The sequence below is a fragment of the Pseudorca crassidens genome, chromosome 11 (genome assembly GCF_039906515.1).
Source record: "Pseudorca crassidens isolate mPseCra1 chromosome 11, mPseCra1.hap1, whole genome shotgun sequence".
In the NCBI taxonomy this organism is placed as follows: Eukaryota; Metazoa; Chordata; class Mammalia; order Artiodactyla; family Delphinidae; genus Pseudorca; species Pseudorca crassidens.
In genome coordinates this window covers 12,103,156-12,121,807 of record NC_090306.1, presented here as the reverse complement: position 1 = coordinate 12,121,807, position 18,652 = coordinate 12,103,156, and the positions used below count along the sequence as shown (strand labels likewise).

The 18,652-nt window shown below is 38.0% G+C and overlaps 1 protein-coding gene across 4 annotated transcripts in view; it reads right to left on the bottom strand.

Moving 5' to 3' along the window:
• PTPRO (protein tyrosine phosphatase receptor type O) overlaps positions 1 to 18,652 on the bottom strand; it is a 229,480-nt gene that overhangs the window by 81,967 nt on the left and 128,861 nt on the right. For all 4 annotated transcript variants that reach the window (XM_067695776.1, XM_067695774.1, XM_067695777.1 and 1 more), the window contains 5 exons: positions 14,308 to 14,466; positions 12,198 to 12,350; positions 10,122 to 10,565; positions 7,974 to 8,135; positions 3,725 to 3,921 (listed from right to left, as the gene is read on the bottom strand). In XM_067695776.1, coding sequence (XP_067551877.1) covers positions 3,725 to 3,921; positions 7,974 to 8,135; positions 10,122 to 10,565; positions 12,198 to 12,350; positions 14,308 to 14,466 — 1,115 coding nt within the window. The remainder of the gene's footprint in view (positions 1 to 3,724; positions 3,922 to 7,973; positions 8,136 to 10,121; positions 10,566 to 12,197; positions 12,351 to 14,307; positions 14,467 to 18,652) is intronic.

The window sequence follows — 18,652 nt, the reverse complement described above, 5'->3', positions numbered from 1 at the left end:
TACTAAATAACATGTGCTTTATTCTCTAGAAAATTACTCCACACTCCTCCCCTCATTTTCACCCCATCTTTGCAATCCAATATTTTCTCTCTCTCATTTCTGACTGGCTTAATCTCCATTCCAGAGAATCGGTTCAGCCTAATATACCTCCAGCTAGGCACCAGTCCTATCCCTCCTCAGCTGAAGAAATAGAAGGAAAGATGTACCACAGAACACAGGAAATATTTGATAGACTGTTAAATAACGAGGTTAAACCAGATGACGGTGAGAGTTCCTTTCAGTCTGAAATGGTCTTATTTCTATACTAGGCGATCCTCTTTCCATTAGCCCTTTCTGTACATTCATTACAGTTACTCTGCTTTCTACAGAGAACCTCTAGAACCTCTATATCTTCTTGCCTTGATACAAAAAGTATTCAGTTAGGTTTGCATAATAATAAAAGTTAGCAATCTGGTGCACATTACTATGTTCCAGACATTGCATTAAGCATCAAGTCCTTTTATCTTTGTTACAACTCTATGAGGTAGGTTATGCTTCTCCTTACATTACAGATTAAGACGCTAAGATTTATAAAGAAAGGGACTCAGAGCTGGAAGCTGTTAAAATCAGGTCTGAAACCCAAGTCTGTTTAATTCTAGAGTCTATGCGTTTAGTCAGTACTCTTGACTCTATCAAGATGAGCGGTGAGGGCGACCTTCCCCTAGTATATCACCTGCAATCCGCCAGAAGCAACACTCGCCTGGAAGTCAGATCACTTGAGCTGGGGTCTCAGCTCTGATACTAATCAGTTGTGTGACTTTGGGCAGGTCTTTTAAATATTCGGCCTCTTGGCTCTATCATTTCCTCTTTCGTAAAGCTAATAGATCGATTGGTCTTTCTTTCTGATTTAGTCACTTAGTTATTATACATTCCTATAAACTGTCACCGAACTTTTATGGACCAAGCAGATCACATATAAAAATAAATGCATATCCATATATTACATGATGCTTTTAATTCTGAAGTTCACGACTGTGTGTGAGACTTTGGAGAAAATGCCAGAAGCACACTTACTTCAAAGAATTGACTGGGTCCTTCATATAAAACATTGGGCACTGGCTTTACGTTTAACATATCAACGTAGATTTATTAATGAATAGCACTACAATGGTTGTTAGAAGGGTTACATCACAAAACTCCCTTCTCCACGAACATTTGCTTATAAACTCACACACAAAACAGAAACCAGACAGGAAGAACATATATATAATGAGGACAAATTCAAATTAAGGGGTACCAATGTACCTACATGGAAGGCCAGACTCTAAGCTTCATGAAGTCAAGGTTCAAATCAAATTTGTTCTTATTTCTAGCATCTCACACAGGACTCGCTATAGAACACAGAAATCAATCAAGCTGTGGGAAGGATCAGGGGCAATAGCGGCCAATCTCATGAACAATCTAGGTAATCGGTACAGCAATGATCCTGTGGTACAGGTGATGAGATGATGGTAGAGGAAAAGTAAGGAGAATGAAAGTATAAGGGAGTGAAACATTGTGATTAATTATTCATCTGTGTTTGGCTTTGGAATCACTCTTCTTTTTGAGCTGCGTTTTGAATTTTTTGTTTAACATAGCACTGTACCACTGACTGTAGAACTAAAGAAACGTTATTATTTTTTTCTTTCTGGATAATGCTTGCTTCAAGAAATAACCTAAGTCAGACCAATCCTGGCGAGAATGTCTTCTGGATTCCTTTGATTAATGGGTACATGGATCTAGGCCAATTTTTGAGATTTTTGCACTGATGTTTCCTTCTTTGAAAATGTGTGTGTGTGTGCGTGTGTGTGTAATGATGATGATGTAATAATAACACAATCTTCTTGCAGTAATTGAGATAACGCCTAGCACTAGTGGTCTAGTTTCCACCCTCCACTTCAAATACTGGCCTCCTTGCCTATAATCCTTAACAGCTTCATGTCTACATTTCAAGAAGCCATTGTCAAAGTGTACTTAGGGGCTTCCCTGGTGGCGCAGCGGTTGAGAGTCCGCCTGCCGGTACAGGGGACACGGGTTCGCGCTCCCGGTTCAGGAAGATCCCACATGCCGCAGAGCGGCTGGGCCCGTGAGCCATGGCCGCTGAGCCTGCGCGTCCGGAGCCTGTGCTCCGCAATGGGAGAGGCCACAACAGTGAGAGGCCCGCGTACCGCAAAAAAAAAAAAAAAAAAAGTGCACTTAGACCAGCCTTTTCTGGTTCATTTATAATTTACAATATCTATTTATACTTTTAGCCTTTGGCTTCTATGTTAACATACGTAACTTACACATTAGGTGGGACAAGAAAAACCACACCTGAGAGCAGTCAAGTTCTAGGTCATGTCCTGCAGGCAGGACACATTTTCTATTAATGCAGAGTCAGCCATGCTGCATACCTTCAGGGAAGGAAGCTAATAAGCTTCTCAGTGAGCTGTGATTACTATCTGAACTGTTTAGCATATTTACTCATTAATTCAAGCCGAGAGATAGCCTCACCTTCAAGTTGGGCTTATCTCAGCCCTCTAAGGCTTTCAAGAGCTCCAAAGGCCGTGATTCCTGAATTCATCTTATTAATTAAAAATTTTTCACCCTTTGAATTACGCTAAATGCCTAATTTTCATGGGATAAATGGAAACACTCTAAATAGCTTTCACACAGCAAACATCTTTTTTGACTGCGTATTATATTTCCACTGTACTCCACACAAATTGAAAGTTTAATTTTTTTCCTTTAGGCAAGAAAATACTGTGTTTGTAAGACACCAAGAATCAGTACCTTTGATCTTATGAAAAGAATAAATCCAGGTTTTAGGAAAACAGGACTGGGCTCCAGGATTCCTGTGGGTATTTCGGGCATCTGAGAGCAAAGTCTGCTCTGGGACCCAGGCTGGTGGTTTCATTCAGGACTGAAGATCGGGCGTGGTGTTCATTCCATAGCCACGCCCAGAACTACTGATTCCCATGTGTTTCCACTTGCCCCTCCCACCCCCCCTACCCCCTCCTTGTGCTCAGCTAACGCCTATTTATCCTTCAAAACTCTTCAGTTATGATTAGTGAGGGGGTAGTTTTCACTTTATGTACTTCAAATTTTTGAACTATTTTTTCAGTGAGCATGCCTTATTTTACAGTTAAAATAACAAGAAACAATGGGAAAAAAATAAAACAAGCAAATAAAACCTCCCCCAAACCTTCTGCTTCGTTATCTCCTCCCCTGGGGGAAGTTCTGAGCAGTTTCCAAATCCTCTTGCCCCAATCCATATTTATTCATGCCCTTCTTTCTGCGAGCTCATATGGCCTCTCGATCATTTCCTCTTAGCCTAGGACTTATTTTATACTCTGCAGTAATTATATGTTCACTTACCATTGTTCTCACTAGATTATAAACTCAGCCAAAGCAAGACGTGTAAGAATTGTCTAGATCCTCACCATCTATCCCAGTACCCGGCACATCGTAGATGTGCAGTATATTCTCTTGAATGAGGAATTAAGTAAAAGGAAGATGGTAGTTCTAAGAGGGAAAAGGAAGGCGACTGTGATCGAAGAGCCTCGCGCATTGATTTCCTAGCTCCTCCCCCACTCTTGGTAACACTGCCGGGAACGCACCTGGGAGACCTCAGCACAGCTTTTTGCCATTGGCGGCCCCCTTGCATCCCCCGCGAGGCTGGGCTGCAGGAGGTGAGTGAGCCAGTCTGCCCTTCCAATTCCTTTACCTGAGTACAGTACTGCTTTTCTAGCCTCTGGCTCTCCTTTTGTTTCTGGCAGGTGAGTGACACCACAGACACGATGGTGCTGTTGTAGTTTTCTTGGGAAGACGTCCAGGACATCAAGGCAGTGGTTGAGCTTAGAACGTGGACACTCACATGCTGGGGCTTCTCAGTGAGTTCTTCGATCCACTCTCCTGAAGGACCTGGACATCAAATCAGACGCTGAGCTGGTTGAGGTACAAGATTTTAGTTCTAAAAATCGTGTTGTTTCCCTTTTGTCCTTACAGAGATACTCCAAGTAATACTGGCAGCCAGGCTGGTAGGTCTTTAACATTCTCTGCTTAGCTACAGTCTCCACTGGGTGACCTCCCCTTTGACCTAAGCAACATCCTGGCAGCAGCCACCAAACCAGTTCTACTGAGAGACAGAAGCTCCACTTCAGTTGTTACGTGCCTCTGAGATTATTCTGGTAAATTCTTCACCAGAGAGAATTTACTTCTCTTTTAACAAACAGTATGTGTGGCAGTGTGGCATTTCATGAGTATTTATAATTCCTTTGCTGTTAGGATCTTCAGTCTCTAGAAATAATTATGTTGAGATTCAAATTAGCCTCTACTACAATCATGGGAAAATTTTTAATTTGGTGACAGCAGGATCAAAGAGGCAGGGTGTGACTACCTTAGAGAAGAAACAGGCAACAGACGGGCTCAATTATAGAAGCTGGCGGAAACCTGGCTGATAATTTGAGGACACGGTGGGCTCCTCATTATAAAATATCTTCCTGAAAGTGCCCACCATTAGCTTTGTTCTCTTAAATTTCCAAAGTGGTTATTAGCACAGTGCCTGACACATCATGAGGACCCAAGAAATGTTAAGGTGATTATTATCTCCTGAAAGGCATTGTTAAAATGCAAATGTGCAACTTCTTTTATTTGCTTAGTGTACATTTCTCAGTTCCCTCATGGGAAGCTGTATTCCTGAGCCCGGGAGAGGGGAAGGAAAAAGCGGCTCTGTTGGGAAGGGCAGTCCCAGGCTCATGGTTAATTGGGTAAGGGAAAAAACAACAATAAAAATGATAATAATAATGATGATGGCAAAGAGTGGTAGGACTCCCTGCGTGCCAGGCTCTGTTTTAAGTTTATATGTGTTTACATATTTTAATCCTTTAATTTTCTTAACTAACCTACGAGATAAGTACTAGATTGATTTCACTTTCAGATGAGGAAATCGAGGCAGAGATAGCACAAGTAGAGCTGGAATTCATGCATAGGAAGTCTGGTTCCAAAATCCATGCTCTTAACCCCTGCATAAAACTTCCTGGATCACTATGAAAGAGTGAAAAGCATGGGTCTGGAGATAGGAAAGTTGGCCCCAAACTCAGTTTTGCTCATTATTAGCAATGCAAGCTTGGGCAAATGACTTAACTACTCTGAATCTCAGTCATTGCATCTGTCAAATGGACAAATCATAGAATGTTAGGATTGAAAAGGACTTTAGATTTTCAATGCTTTGTTTTACTGATGAGGAAACTGGAGGCCAGAGATGTGAATGAACTTCCCAATGTCACAGAGCTAGTAATGTTTGGGAACCAACCTAGAACTCCTGTCTCCTGGGTTGGGGCTCTGTGATAACTTATCATGATACTCTCTGATTAGTCTACTTCACAGGACTGTCGATGGGATCAAATGAGATTATAATGTGTTAGAGAACTATCTAAATGTGAAGTGTTATTACTGTTATGATGATTACTGGGGTAGTGGGGGCATAGAGAGAGAAGATGGGGGAAGGCAAAATGAATTCACTCACTTAATGTCTTTACATTAGGACTGACCCGATAATCAACCCAAGATAATAGGTCACTGCAGGCTCCATGGAAATGGACTTTGCTCTTAAATATTTCTAGAATCTAATTCTTCTTCTGACACCAATTTGCTAAACTTTCTGTGACTCAGTATTTTTTTTCAAGTGACAAATGGGGATAAGAGAAATATTCCCTTCATGAGGCTATTGGGAGACTAATGTAAATTTCTACCTTAATTTTTATCTCTGAGTAAAACCTTCAAAGCTACACAAATTCAGTATCCTTTTATTTATTTATTTATTTATTTATTTGCGGTACGCGGGCCTCTCACTGCTGTGGCCTCTCCCCGCTGTGGCCTCTCCCGTTGCGGAGCACAGGCTCCGGATATGCGCAGGCTCAGCGGCCATGGCTCACGGGCCCAGCCGCTCCGCGGCACGTGGGATCTTCCTGGACCGGGCCGTGAACCCGTGTCCCCTGCATCGGCAGGTGGACTCTCAACCACTGCGCCACCAGGGAAGCCCCCAGTATCCTTTTAAAATCAAAGGCATATACAGAGTACACCTGAATAACTCATTACCGCAGAACATCATATCTGAAGCTCTAAAAAGATTTTTATTGGCAGAGAAATAGCAAAATTTCTAGTGCCCTATATTTTCCTAGATGAACATTAATATGCATCTTTTTGAAATAATCATATGTTTGAGCAATTCTGACACATTCTCAGCAGCTCTGGTCAACTGGATACTCTAGGAAGAGGGCAGAATGCTTGACACTGGAAAATGGTTCAATAAATATTTGTCGAATGTGCAACAGAATTAACAAAGAAGCAAAGAGTTTAACCCCAGCCCAGGGTTTTGTAATTTGGTATGAGAAGCAGAATGTACACAAATAAAATACATCTAGAAAAATACCACACTCAGAGAAGCTCTGTATTTTGTCTTGTGCACTATGATACATAGTAGAAATTCAGAGAAGGGAAGAGCTAATGGCCAGAAGAGTTGTGGGAGTTTTCCTGTAACTTGCAGTGGATCTCTGCTGGCAGACAAGGAAATCTCTGGGTTAATGAAACATATTTAGCCTCATGGGAAGAACTGGATACTAAACTTTGCTCTCATTCTCAAGTGATGTCACGTCAAAGATTGCCCATAACTGAAAGACATGCAAGGCAATCACAGATATTTTTTCTGCACGTTCAGTGGATATTTCAAGGCTTTTCACCAGTGGTGACATTTTTGGTTTCTTAAGTAAAATTGTTGTATGGGATATTTTCAACATTTTTAAGCTGCTAAGTAAACTGATCTCGGGCTTCCCTGGTGGCGCAGTGGTTGAGGGTCTGCCTGCTAATGCAGGGAACGCGGGTTCGAGCCCTGGTCTGGGAGGATCCCACATGCCGCGGAGCAACTAGGCCCGTGAGCCACAACTACTGAGCCTGCGCGTCTGGAGCCTGTGCTCCACAACAAAAGAGGCCGCGATAGTGAGAAGCCCACGCACCGCGATGAGGAGTGGCCCCCACTTGCTGCAACTAGAGAAAGCCCTCGCACAGAAACAAAGACCCAACACAGCCATAAATAAATTTTAAAAAAAAGGGCAAAATTCCTTAAAAAGCAAACAAACAAAAATACTGATCTCTTCTCTCTGCCCCCCTCCTCCTTCCGCTGTCCATCTTTTTGAGGATCATCTGATGAAAGGTGGTAATTTGCTTTTGAAGGAGGAGATAGAGTATGGTGACCCTCCTTCTCGGAACTCAGTTTTTATCCATTCCCTTCTGGTTCTTCTTTCTGCTGGTCAGAGGCACATTTAACTCCTGATAAGCTAGGAAACTGGTTTTTGGCCTCTAAACTTCTGGTAAGCATAGTCAGATTAGCAAAAAACATTACAGACATACACTATTTGTGTAGCTTTTAGAGGCTAGTTATTGCTCTGCTATTATCCCTGATGGAATTGGTAGAAGATGCCCTAATACTTGTTATTAGAGTATTCATGATGCTCTAGCTCAGTCTTGTGCTAACTTTTGGAGACCACCTAGGTCTCACTACACCTCAATCTCTCTTTCTTTCGAGCTCCATAAGCTCAATACTCTAATGAGACTTTTCACACAGAAAAACAATATAATTTTCATTATGGTCTCGAACAAAAGTCCTCTTTCCCAAACTATGTGTCCACGTCCTTGGAAACTTCGTTATCACTAGTGTGGAAGGTCAGTTTAATACATGTTCAATTACCACAATAATTTTAAAATAGCCTCAAGTTAAATCCCTGGGTAGGTTTGCTACTATGAAACATACATATATTTTCCTGCTGTCAAAACCTCACAGATCCGGGCCTCTCACGATGTTGAAGAATTCTCAGGGTCTCTAAGGTTTGATGCATAATCGATGCCTGAGCATCATGAATCTCACCAGTTCCACTTTTCTAGCTCCTCTGTAAGTGCAAAATAATCTTTTTGGTACTTACTGATATAAAAACTGAGTGATTTTGCTGACTCGCTGTTTCGAATTTCACAAGATCCTGAGGAACTGAAGGTTGTAACAGATAACTTATATTTCCCAGGCTCCTTCAGTTCTGCAACAAATTCGTGGGCCTCTTCGTCCACTGTCAAATATTCAGTAAAGTTTTCTAAATCATGGATAAAAAAGAGAATATATATGAATTGATATCTGGAACAGCCTTGGCTATAGAAGTCAATTAATTTAAAAAAAGTATTTTTTAAAATTTTTCCTCCTTCCTTTTGTCAAGTTGAATTATACCTCAAAAATTACTATTAAAAAAGGTGACTAGGGCTTCCCTGGTGGCACAGTGTTTGAGAGTCCGCCTGCCGACGCAGGGGACACGGGTTCGTGCCCAGGTCCGGGGAGATCCCGTGAGCCATGACCGCTGAGCCTGCGCGTCCGGAGCCTGTGCTCCACAACGGGAGAGGCCACAACAATGAGAGGCCCGCGTACCCACCCCCCCCCAAAAAAAATGGTGACTAAGAGTTCAAGTTATTTTTTATAATAGTTTTAAATAACCAAATTAAAATATGGTGCACTAATCAATAAAACTAGGGATGGATATATACTGCATTCTTACATACTGTCAACCAATAAAGCTATATACACAAAATAGAAGTATAATGTTAGGAAAAAATAGCAATAGTCAGTGTTCTCATTTGGATATAAAGGATTAAAAAAACAGTAACAAATGTTGTCTAAGTTCTTTGTGGTAGCATTAAATATCCATAAGTGTCTTAAAATATATTGAATTATCTCTATTTAGAAATAATCCTCTGGATACATTTTTCTGACACTTGTAATATTTTTGCTTCATTGATTTGCTTTCAGAAATTTTAAAAGTAAAAATGATTTTTGCATTGCTTCAAAGTCCACCTCCTGCTGCTTATTCATTTGAAGTTGTTATCATTTGGTGACACAACACACCACATAGCACAACACACCACAGTCAGATAAAAGCATGAATGAACCTTCATGGAAATAGGCATTACAAAAAATTATGAATTATAAGACCCTATTTTCCATAGAATATATTGAGGAATAGAAAAATAAAAGATAGATTAAGGGAACTTTTTTTAATACAGATAATTTCAGGCAAATGTTAAGAATTTTGACTCAAATAATTGGAAATGACAAAGGATTTCAATGTTATATAATATTTGGGTATGGTTGATTGCTCTCTACTCGAGTAGAGAGGAATTCACAGGTCTTGTATTTCATTCTATCGAATAAAATGGGGGCAAACAATACGTCATATATAAGACTACATGATTTGAATACCTTATCCTATAAATAAGGCTGTCAATTTAACCTCACATTTTGGCACCTTGATAACTTTTGCTCCCCAGACTACTAGACTGGAAAGCATAAAACAAAACAAACAACAAATAACTATGAAAACCTACCAAACAACAATTCACATATGACTCATGATCCAAATTTACTGAATGCTGTGGCCCTGCTTTTCATAAATTAGTGGGTTAAATATAAAGAATAACTCTCAGTTGCTAAGTGAATACAATATACAATATAGTAGCTAGAGTGGAAATACCAGTTGCTGTGTATTTTCTATTCTACTACCAGCTTCTCTTTGGGAAAATGTGAGTGGTGCTGGTTTCAGGGGGCACCGGCTAAGGGGAATAAGAGTAGCTTGATAAGCAGGATACAGGTCTGATACTCTTGGGAAAGTAGCCAGGTTGTGAGCAAGATTGTTTTGCTGCGTGCTTCACAAATTTGGGTACTGGAAAACAGAATATTTCTCCAGGATATTTTGTAATTTGTTATGGTTAGAACCTTAATTCAAAATCTTTCCAAATATAAAGTTTCCTCAGTTGCCTGGGGTACGTGAAATGTCAGGTAATGAAATGTATACAGTTGCCTGTACTTGCAATGTATGAACTACCCAAACCGGATTCTGACCCAATCTGTTCATTTTTGTTTTCTGGTTTCCGTCTGCATTGGATACTCAATTAAATTCTTCCTTTTCTTTACCATCTTTCTTTAGATATTAACTGTCTACCATCAGTCTTTCTTTCTAAATGTAATCTTTAAAAGCTTCAATTTCCTTTCCTTTGCACCATTACTTATTTCCTCTGATTTCCTATTACTTTACCTTCTCTTTCCATGTGGATATGGAACCCATCAAATGCAGTGGGTGGTTTTGGTGGTAACCAACTCAGTATCATTTGGACAGGGAAAAAAGAGAAAGAGCTGGTCGTCGATTTCTCAGTCTCACTGAGTGTATTGTTATTTTCGTATTCCATGGGAAGAACACTGACAAATTCATCTTCACTTTCAGGAGTCGCAGATGCACTGTCCCACCAATATGGTTGGGATGTGGTTTCATAGTCACTGATGTTAAAATCAGGCCAACCAGAAGAAATGTTGCCAGAGGGAATTTCAGCAGTGTCATCAGTAAAATGGAAGAGTTTGTCTTTTCCCATTGTATCTTGTGATCTCATGAACGATTCCTCTGGGAAACTGCCACTCTGTTCTTCCCAGTTGTTTTTGTTCAAGTTTACTATACGAACTGAGATATTTTGAGGAGGATAGGGGACTGTAAGAGAGAGAATTATCATTTTCAAGTATTTTTAACTATTATAATGAATACTTAATCTATTAATGAGTCAAACATACAAGCAGATTTAGAAAGTAAAGTTTAATTTTACTTTTACTGTATAGATAATTTACATCAAGAACAAATGTGGTTTCAAGTACATACATCTAAGATTTTGTACACAGTGTGCACACATTAGCTTATCACCAGTCACACTACAAATATTGATACATTAATTCATGATACTATGCTTGTCCAAGTGGTAATTTAACCACTTCCAAAGTAGAGTTACATACATATTTTTCAGCTTATCACAATCTCTTTTTTTCAAAACTGAGTCTCTGTCACTAGATCTTTCTTACAAAAAAAGCAACTATAGTGTTTTTATAGCTATCAAGATAAAAATACTCCCTATGACATAGTTGCACTTAGGAGAGATAAATGTCTGAATTGCCTTCAGAAACAATAACATGCATGTTGGAAATATGGCTTCACTCCTCATCTCTCTTGAATAGAAACTATGCACACAAAATTAGTTTATGAACTATGGAATCATACTTTTGTAGTGGTAGAAAATTATGAAGGCACACTGCATGGTCTCTACCTGCAAAAGATTGTACGCATCCTGCAGATAGCAGCTCAACTCTCACCTCTTCTATGAACTTCTAATAAAATTAATCTCTCCCTCCTTTGTGCTGTTACATAAGTTTGTACCTCTTTAATAATATTTATTATTGCATTCTGCCTTGTATGAGTGCCAGTAGTACCTCTACCATTTTTAAGAACAGGGAACCATCGCACCAGACTTTGTCTTCATCTCTTCCAGTACTTTACACAACTCCCAGGTGAAAGATGCTCAATTAGTTTCTTTACTTGAATAATAAAAACTACAAGTAGAATCTTAGATGTTGATGTGAGGTGAATAAAATTTAGCTGAAATATTTTCTTTGCTTTGACCTAATTAATGAGAATTCAGATTTTTCAACACATCTTAGAATTTCAGAATGGCAGGGTCTCAGAGGTGATCTATTACAACACATTCCCAGTGTTTGTATGAATTGTGTCTCCTGCATTCCTACTGAATACTTAAGGACATTAGGCATGAAAAATATCAGTCATATTGGTATTGGCAATGGGTATTTAGTATGTGTATATTTATATTACCCATCCATTCTTCCATCTACCTACCATCTATCCATCCATCCATCCATCCATCCTATGATTGTGCTTCATATTAGTGATGCTACTAAAATTAATAATCTGATAATCTGTAGTAGAACCTCCCACATCTGTTCTTCTGTCATATGAGTATTTTGTCAGGTTATAGAATAAATGATGTGCACTTGATCCAGTTAAATTACTTAATTATAACTTTTGGTAGTATCACACAATTTTTTTAATTCAAAGATTATAAATCTATGATTTCATTGACATATTTAAAATTTTTCAAATTGAATATTTTGTTCAATTCCTTTTACGTTGATAGAAAATTTGTTTTAAGTTACTAAAATACATATTTATTTTCTTTCTTAGCTCTGGAACAGAATTTTCCTTAGAATGATAGAAAGTATATATATAACAACATATAATTTAATTATTTTTTCACTAAATTTGATTCTTTGGAAGACTTACCAGTTCTGTGCTGTTTGGGTTCATGACTGACACCGCTGTACTCCACAAGAGTGCTTTTATTAAAAGTTGCCTCAGATACCAGCTGAAAGGTGATATTACTATAACATATTCCTGGCAGCCAGTGATTAAATACTGTTTTTCCCTTAAAGAAATCTGAGAAGAAAAAAACAATTATATTAAAATTTCAGTTTCCTAAATGCCACACACTTCTAGAAAGTTCTGAACAATTATGACTATCCATAAAATAATATTTCCTGCAACTCCTGGCATGGTCAGTAATAAAAAATTGATATAAGGCTAGAGATGAAAATTTAGATTGTTTTGGACACAAACTGAAAGGCTTTTTTCTGCAAGAATTGGATACAATTGGAATTAAAATTTTATTATAAGAACATTTGGTGTATTAAGTGGAGAAGATAACATATAGAAATTGTAGAGATTAAGTTTCTGCTAGCCATTTACTTTAAGATAAAAACCCAAGGTATTTTGCCAATTTACGACTTAGGAAAAAATAATTTTACAAGAAATGTTTTCACTAGTCTCACTTGTAGAATATAGCCTATTTAAAAAATAAAAGTTTGTCTGTCATTTGGTGGATAGGACCTGCTTGAAAAAAGAAGAAAATAAAAAATTTGAATTTTATTTGGAAAACATTTTTTTTGAAAAATAATAATAAATTTAAAAATCCAATCCAAGTTAGAAATGAGAGAAACAAAAAGTACCATTTATTGAATGAAAAACCAAAAATAATTTTAAATTAATTAAATTTAAAAAGAGAGCATATTAATTAACTTATTTTTAAACTCATGGCATTTAGCTCAACAAAAGTTTCAGTGACTACTTTTCAATTATTTCTGAACTTATATTTGCATGTGATCAAAAAGCAAATAAGGTCCCAATTATTAATTTGCAGATAATCTGTTTTCATTGATAATAAAGAATGCAGTAATTTATGGAGTCTATTTATGTTTATTTGATTTTTTTTTAAGTTTAAAAACCCTGTAAATTCACTGCATATATTTTAAACAATGTCTCATTTAAAAAAATCCATGGAAGATTCAGGAGTTTGTAAAAGCAGCAAGTCAAATTGAGATATTTCATGCCCTATCTGGTTGAGTACCTGTCCTCTACTTAGTTTCCAGTTACAACTAGTCAAATTTTTTTTTTTCTTTTTTTTCGGTATGCGGGCCTCTCACTGTTGTGGCCTCTCCCGTTGCGGAGCACAGGCTCTGGACGCACAGGCTCAGCGGCCATGGCTCACGGGCCTAGCCGCTCCGCGGCAAGTGGGATCTTCCCGGACCAGGGCACGAACTCGTGTCCCCTGCATCGGCAGGCGGACTCTCAACCACTGCGCCACCAGGGAAGCCCACAACTAGTCAAATTTGAGACCATCATCTACACTCTCTGCAGATAAATATTATGGTGCTGGGTCCTAAGAATATTTACGTTTCCCTGGTTCAGTCCCCAAAGGCCCTCCCTCCTTCTCTCCCTATCCCTCTCCCTCTTGACCTGCCTCTGCCCCTGAAAAGTTGAGTTCTTTCGAAATTATTAATTCCCCTAGGCTCTCCTCTCTCTCAAGATCCCATCAAGCCAGTAAAAATAGTGAAACCAATTTTTGTATATTAATGCAATCATTTAGCTAGTCATACAGATAAATATATACAAAGGACCTAAAAAGCATTGTCTTTTGCATTTGAGAATAATCTTGGACCATCTCCAAGTGAAACTTTGTGAAAGGCACCTCTCTAGTTTCCCAGTTCTAGAAGTGCCCTAACACACTCAGAAAGAAATGGTTAAGTGAGGTGCTTCTAAATTTAAGTTTGAATTTGTTTCCTGTACCAGACATGCAGGAATAATATTTCGCAAGAATAACATGTGAGTCGCAATAATTTGAGTTTTTCTTATGCTTACGCATGACACATGACTCTAAAGAACCAGACATTCTAAGACTCCTCATAACAATATTTTCACGCATCAGTAACTATTTTTATTGGTTCATTTATGACCAAATAGTGAATTATAAGACCTCTTCAGAGCAAGAGCAAGACCATTTGGCAAAAGTCATGTAAAAGTAATAGTCATCATTTTTCATCTTCCTTTTGCCTCTTACCTTTATATAACATTGTCCGGAAGTCTTTACCTTCCCAGTAGCTTATGTTTACTCTTGTGAAAACGTTATATTTTTCTGGATAATGAATTTCAAACAGGACTCCTGTTTCAGGAGAAGGTTTATAGTCATATATTGAAACACTGGTTACGGGAAGAGGTTCTGCAGAAGGAAAGTTAATGGAGAAAGAGGAATTAAGGAAAGAGCAAAAGGCCATTATCAATACTTGGAAGGGCCAAGGATTACACCTATTAGAATTTTACACATATTTTTATTATCTGTAAGACACTAAACTCCTCAGTACTCCTGAGTTGAGTGTTCTCCTTAGCAGTAATTAATGATGCATATTTTAAATAGTGATTTCTGCCTTTCAAAGAACTTTCATATTCATTTTTCCATTTGCCTTTTGCAACAACCCTGAGATCTAGGAAGAGCAAATATTAATATCATCATTCAACATAAAAAAATAATGATAACTCAGACTTTAAATTACTTGTCAAAGGTAATTTAACAAGGACATGACAGAGTCTGTATCTCCAGATTCCTAGTTCATTTTTCTTTTCCCCAAGCCAAGAAAATTTGACATTAATAATAGACCAGTAGCAGAAAATACATTTTGGCTCTAACCAAAGATAAATGTTTCAATAATCAGTTATTTCTTTGTGTGAACTTAGCACTTTTTTTATGTCAAGTATAACATTGCCAACCATCCTATGTTGTGAGGATTATAGTTTATGATGTTTATCAAACTATTCTTTGTACAGAAATTTTAAAATGTTTATTTCTATTTTGCATGAGTTGTTAATTCATCACAAAACTTTGTAAATACTCATTTTTTTAATAACTGTGATTGATGTATGTCTGCATCTCCTCCACATCCCACCCTTCAGCCAAAGTCTTGTAAAGTGCCGGAGGCCCCTCACCCTTCAGTAGGAACTAATGGATAAGTTTTACTTGCATTCATTTCGTTCAAGAAAATATTTTAAATAATTTGGCTTGGAGTCAACTCTTCTATTATAGAAAAATTGATTTTAATTCAAAATTTTAGAATTGAGAGGATTCTTGGACATCTATAGCCTAAATGAAATATCCTTAGTTTAAATTTTATACTTTGAAAATTTCAGTTCCAATAACATAAGAAACCAAAACTGACTTAGTTCATTCAGCAAATAATTACCTACTTTGTCTCAATCTGTAGCTAAATATCTTTCATTTTGTTCTTCAGTATCTCAACCTATTTTTGCTTTTGACTGATGAGATCCAGGGAAGACTGAAAATACATGTTAAAATTCTTAATTTTTTCCTGGAATTTTCTCATAAACCAAGCCTATCTATAAAACCAAAAACCAAGCCAACATCTATAAAAAAGTTGGAAGGCCTTCAGATTGCAACATATATTGGGATCATGTCCCTGTAGACTATGTGCAATGTTCTCTGGTTAGAATGTTTCTATTTTAGCTTTGTCTCATCCTTGGTTTTCCTACTTAGAGGGAGAACAGAGTGAACTCACTTAAGTGTCATGTAAAGAAACCAGCAAACCAAGCCCTGAAGTCGCTGAGTATTTCTCTTTGATTAATCCCAAAGAAGCCTTGAACCATTTGAAGATCTTTCTTCCAACTCAGTCTAATTACTAACCCAGGGAGTCTACACAATCCACTTATTGACTCTGGATATGAGAAACAAAATGAAAGCTAACAGCAAACTGCAGCCACAGAGCCATAACTCTTCCACTGCTGCAGCCCAGTTTCACATCCTCACCAGGGGTCTGTCTACTGGAAAGAGAAGTTAGAGTTTCACTCAATCTTTCATGCCCTGAGTTAGGAAGTCTGCACATCAAAGCCATAGTCAAACTTTGAAATTCAAGAGATACAGGAGGATTAGAGCATAGATATTTTATTTTGTGATTTTTCTGTTAGCTGTGCCAACAACTTAAATTTTAAACTAAGAGAATTTTTAAAATGCCTACTTACATGTTTGCTTCCTGTATTTCCCTCAGCTTCAACATATATAACCCAGGTCAGCTGTAAATTCTAAAGTCCATGCACAGGCATTTTTGAGGTATATTCAATACAAGAATTACTGTTTTCTAGAACTCAAATGCATTCTCTAGAAATATTTTACCATCTCTCCAGTTACTTCCCTCATTGTTTTTCTTTTTGAAAAATTAAGGGATGTGGCATAAACCAGAGCTGTAATTACTCATGTGTTTTTCAGTGATGACAAGGTAAAATCTTGATCTAATTCATTACTCATTTCTCTGCCAACTATCCTGTTATACTTCCCTTTCTTGTTTCAGGAACCAGGTGAGACTGGACAGAGAAATATAGTTGTTTAAAAATAGAAATCATTTATTATCTTCATTTATTAGTTTTTTGTCTTTAGTTTTTCCTTTTTAGTTAAAAAAATTAATCATTACAAAATATAGTTGAAACTCCCCCGTATAACTTACCTTGATCCCATTTGCCTCCCATAATTTGGCCAGAGGTAAATTATTACTCTGAATATGGTGTTTCTCTTTCCATGCACGTTTTTCACTTTTATATTTGTAAGTGTCCAATATTCATATGGACTATTACTTCACATACTTTAAAATGTCATGTTGATGGTATCATATTGTACGTATGATTCTGCAGCTTACTTTTTGTTACCTAACATCGTTTTTGAGATTTGTCCATCTTGGTGTATCTCTAGAAAATTTAGCATCCATTTTACAACTATACAAACAATATAATTTGTTTTTTTTTTGTTGTTGTTATATAGGTTGTTTTCAGTCACTCACTTTTGCAAATAATGCTGCAATAAATGTTTTGGGACATGTTTCCTTAGGTTGGAAGTCCTGGATAGTAGAGTACGCACATCTTCAACTGTTTGTGATATTGTGAAAATGTTTTCTAACTTGATGTCAATTATCTATCAGTTGTGTGTGATAGTTCTTGTTTCTCCATATTCTTTTTCCAACACTTGCTTGTATCAGTCTTTTTATTTATTTTTAATTAATTTATTTAATTTAATTTATTTTTTTGGCTGTGTTGGGTCTTCATTGCTGCACGTGGGCTTTCTCTAGGTGCGGTGAGTGGGGGCTACTCTTCACTGTGGTGCGTGGGCTTCTCATTGTGGTGACTTCTTTTGTTGCAGAGTGCAGGCTCTAGGCCTGTGGGCTTCAGTAGTTGTGGCACGTGGGCTCAGTAGTTGTGGCTCACGGGCTCTAGAGCGCAGGCTCAGTAGTTGTGGCACGTGGGCTTAGTTGCTCTGCAGCATGTGGAATCTTCCCAGACCAAGGCTCGAACCTGTGTCCCCTGCATTGGCAGGTGGATTCTTAACCACTGTGCCACCAGGGAAATTCAGTCTTTTTAATTTTTGTCACTCTGAAGCCTGTGAAATTTTGTCTCTTAATTTCCTGTTCAAGAAAATGATTGAATATCTTTTCATATGTTTATCTGTCATTCAGCTTCCCTTTTCTTAAAATCATTTGTTTGATACCCTTGCCTGTTTCATGGATTCTTTTTCCATATTTTCCTGCTAATTTCTAATGTAACCTTTGCCATATATCACTTCCCCATTGTCATTTTTTATTGTGTCCTGTGCCTTTCATCCGGATACATTTTTCTTCTTGCTGAAACATATAATTTAATAGTTATTTAAGTTAGAGTATGGGTGTTAAATTCTCCTAGGCTCTGTATACAAAAAATATTTCTTTATTCTTGATGTAGTTTAGCTGGGTATAGAATTCTGGGTAGTCTGATTTCCCCTCAGCACTTTGAGGATATTGCTCCATTGCCTTCCTGCACCAATTATTGCAGAAGAGAAAGCTTCTGTCAGTCTAATAGTTATTCCTTTGTGGATACTATGCTTTTTGTCCATTAGTATCTTCTAAACTTCTAATTTATTTTTATTTATGCTTGATCATCTGCAGTTTCACCATCACATATCTAGGTATGGTCTTAGTTTTTTTTTTTTTTTTTTTTTTTGCGTTATGCGGGCCTCTCACTCTTGTGGCCTCTCCCGTTGCGGAGCACGGGCTCCGGACGCGCAGGCTCAGCGGCCATGGCTCACGGGCCTAGCCGCTCCGCGGCATGTGGGATCTTCCCGGACCGGGACACGAACCTGTGTCCCCTGCATTGGCAGGCAGACTCTCAACCACTGCGCCACCAGGGAAGCCCTGGTCTTAGTTGTGAATTATCGTCTAGGTACTTGGAATGCTTTGTCAATCTGTGGATTCATGTCATTCTTCAAGTCTTGGAAATTCCCATAATGATTTCTTCAAATATAATGCCAATCATCCCCTCCATATGTTTCTTAATCTCTTAATCTCATTAGTTAGAATCTCTCCACCTCCATACCTGTGGTA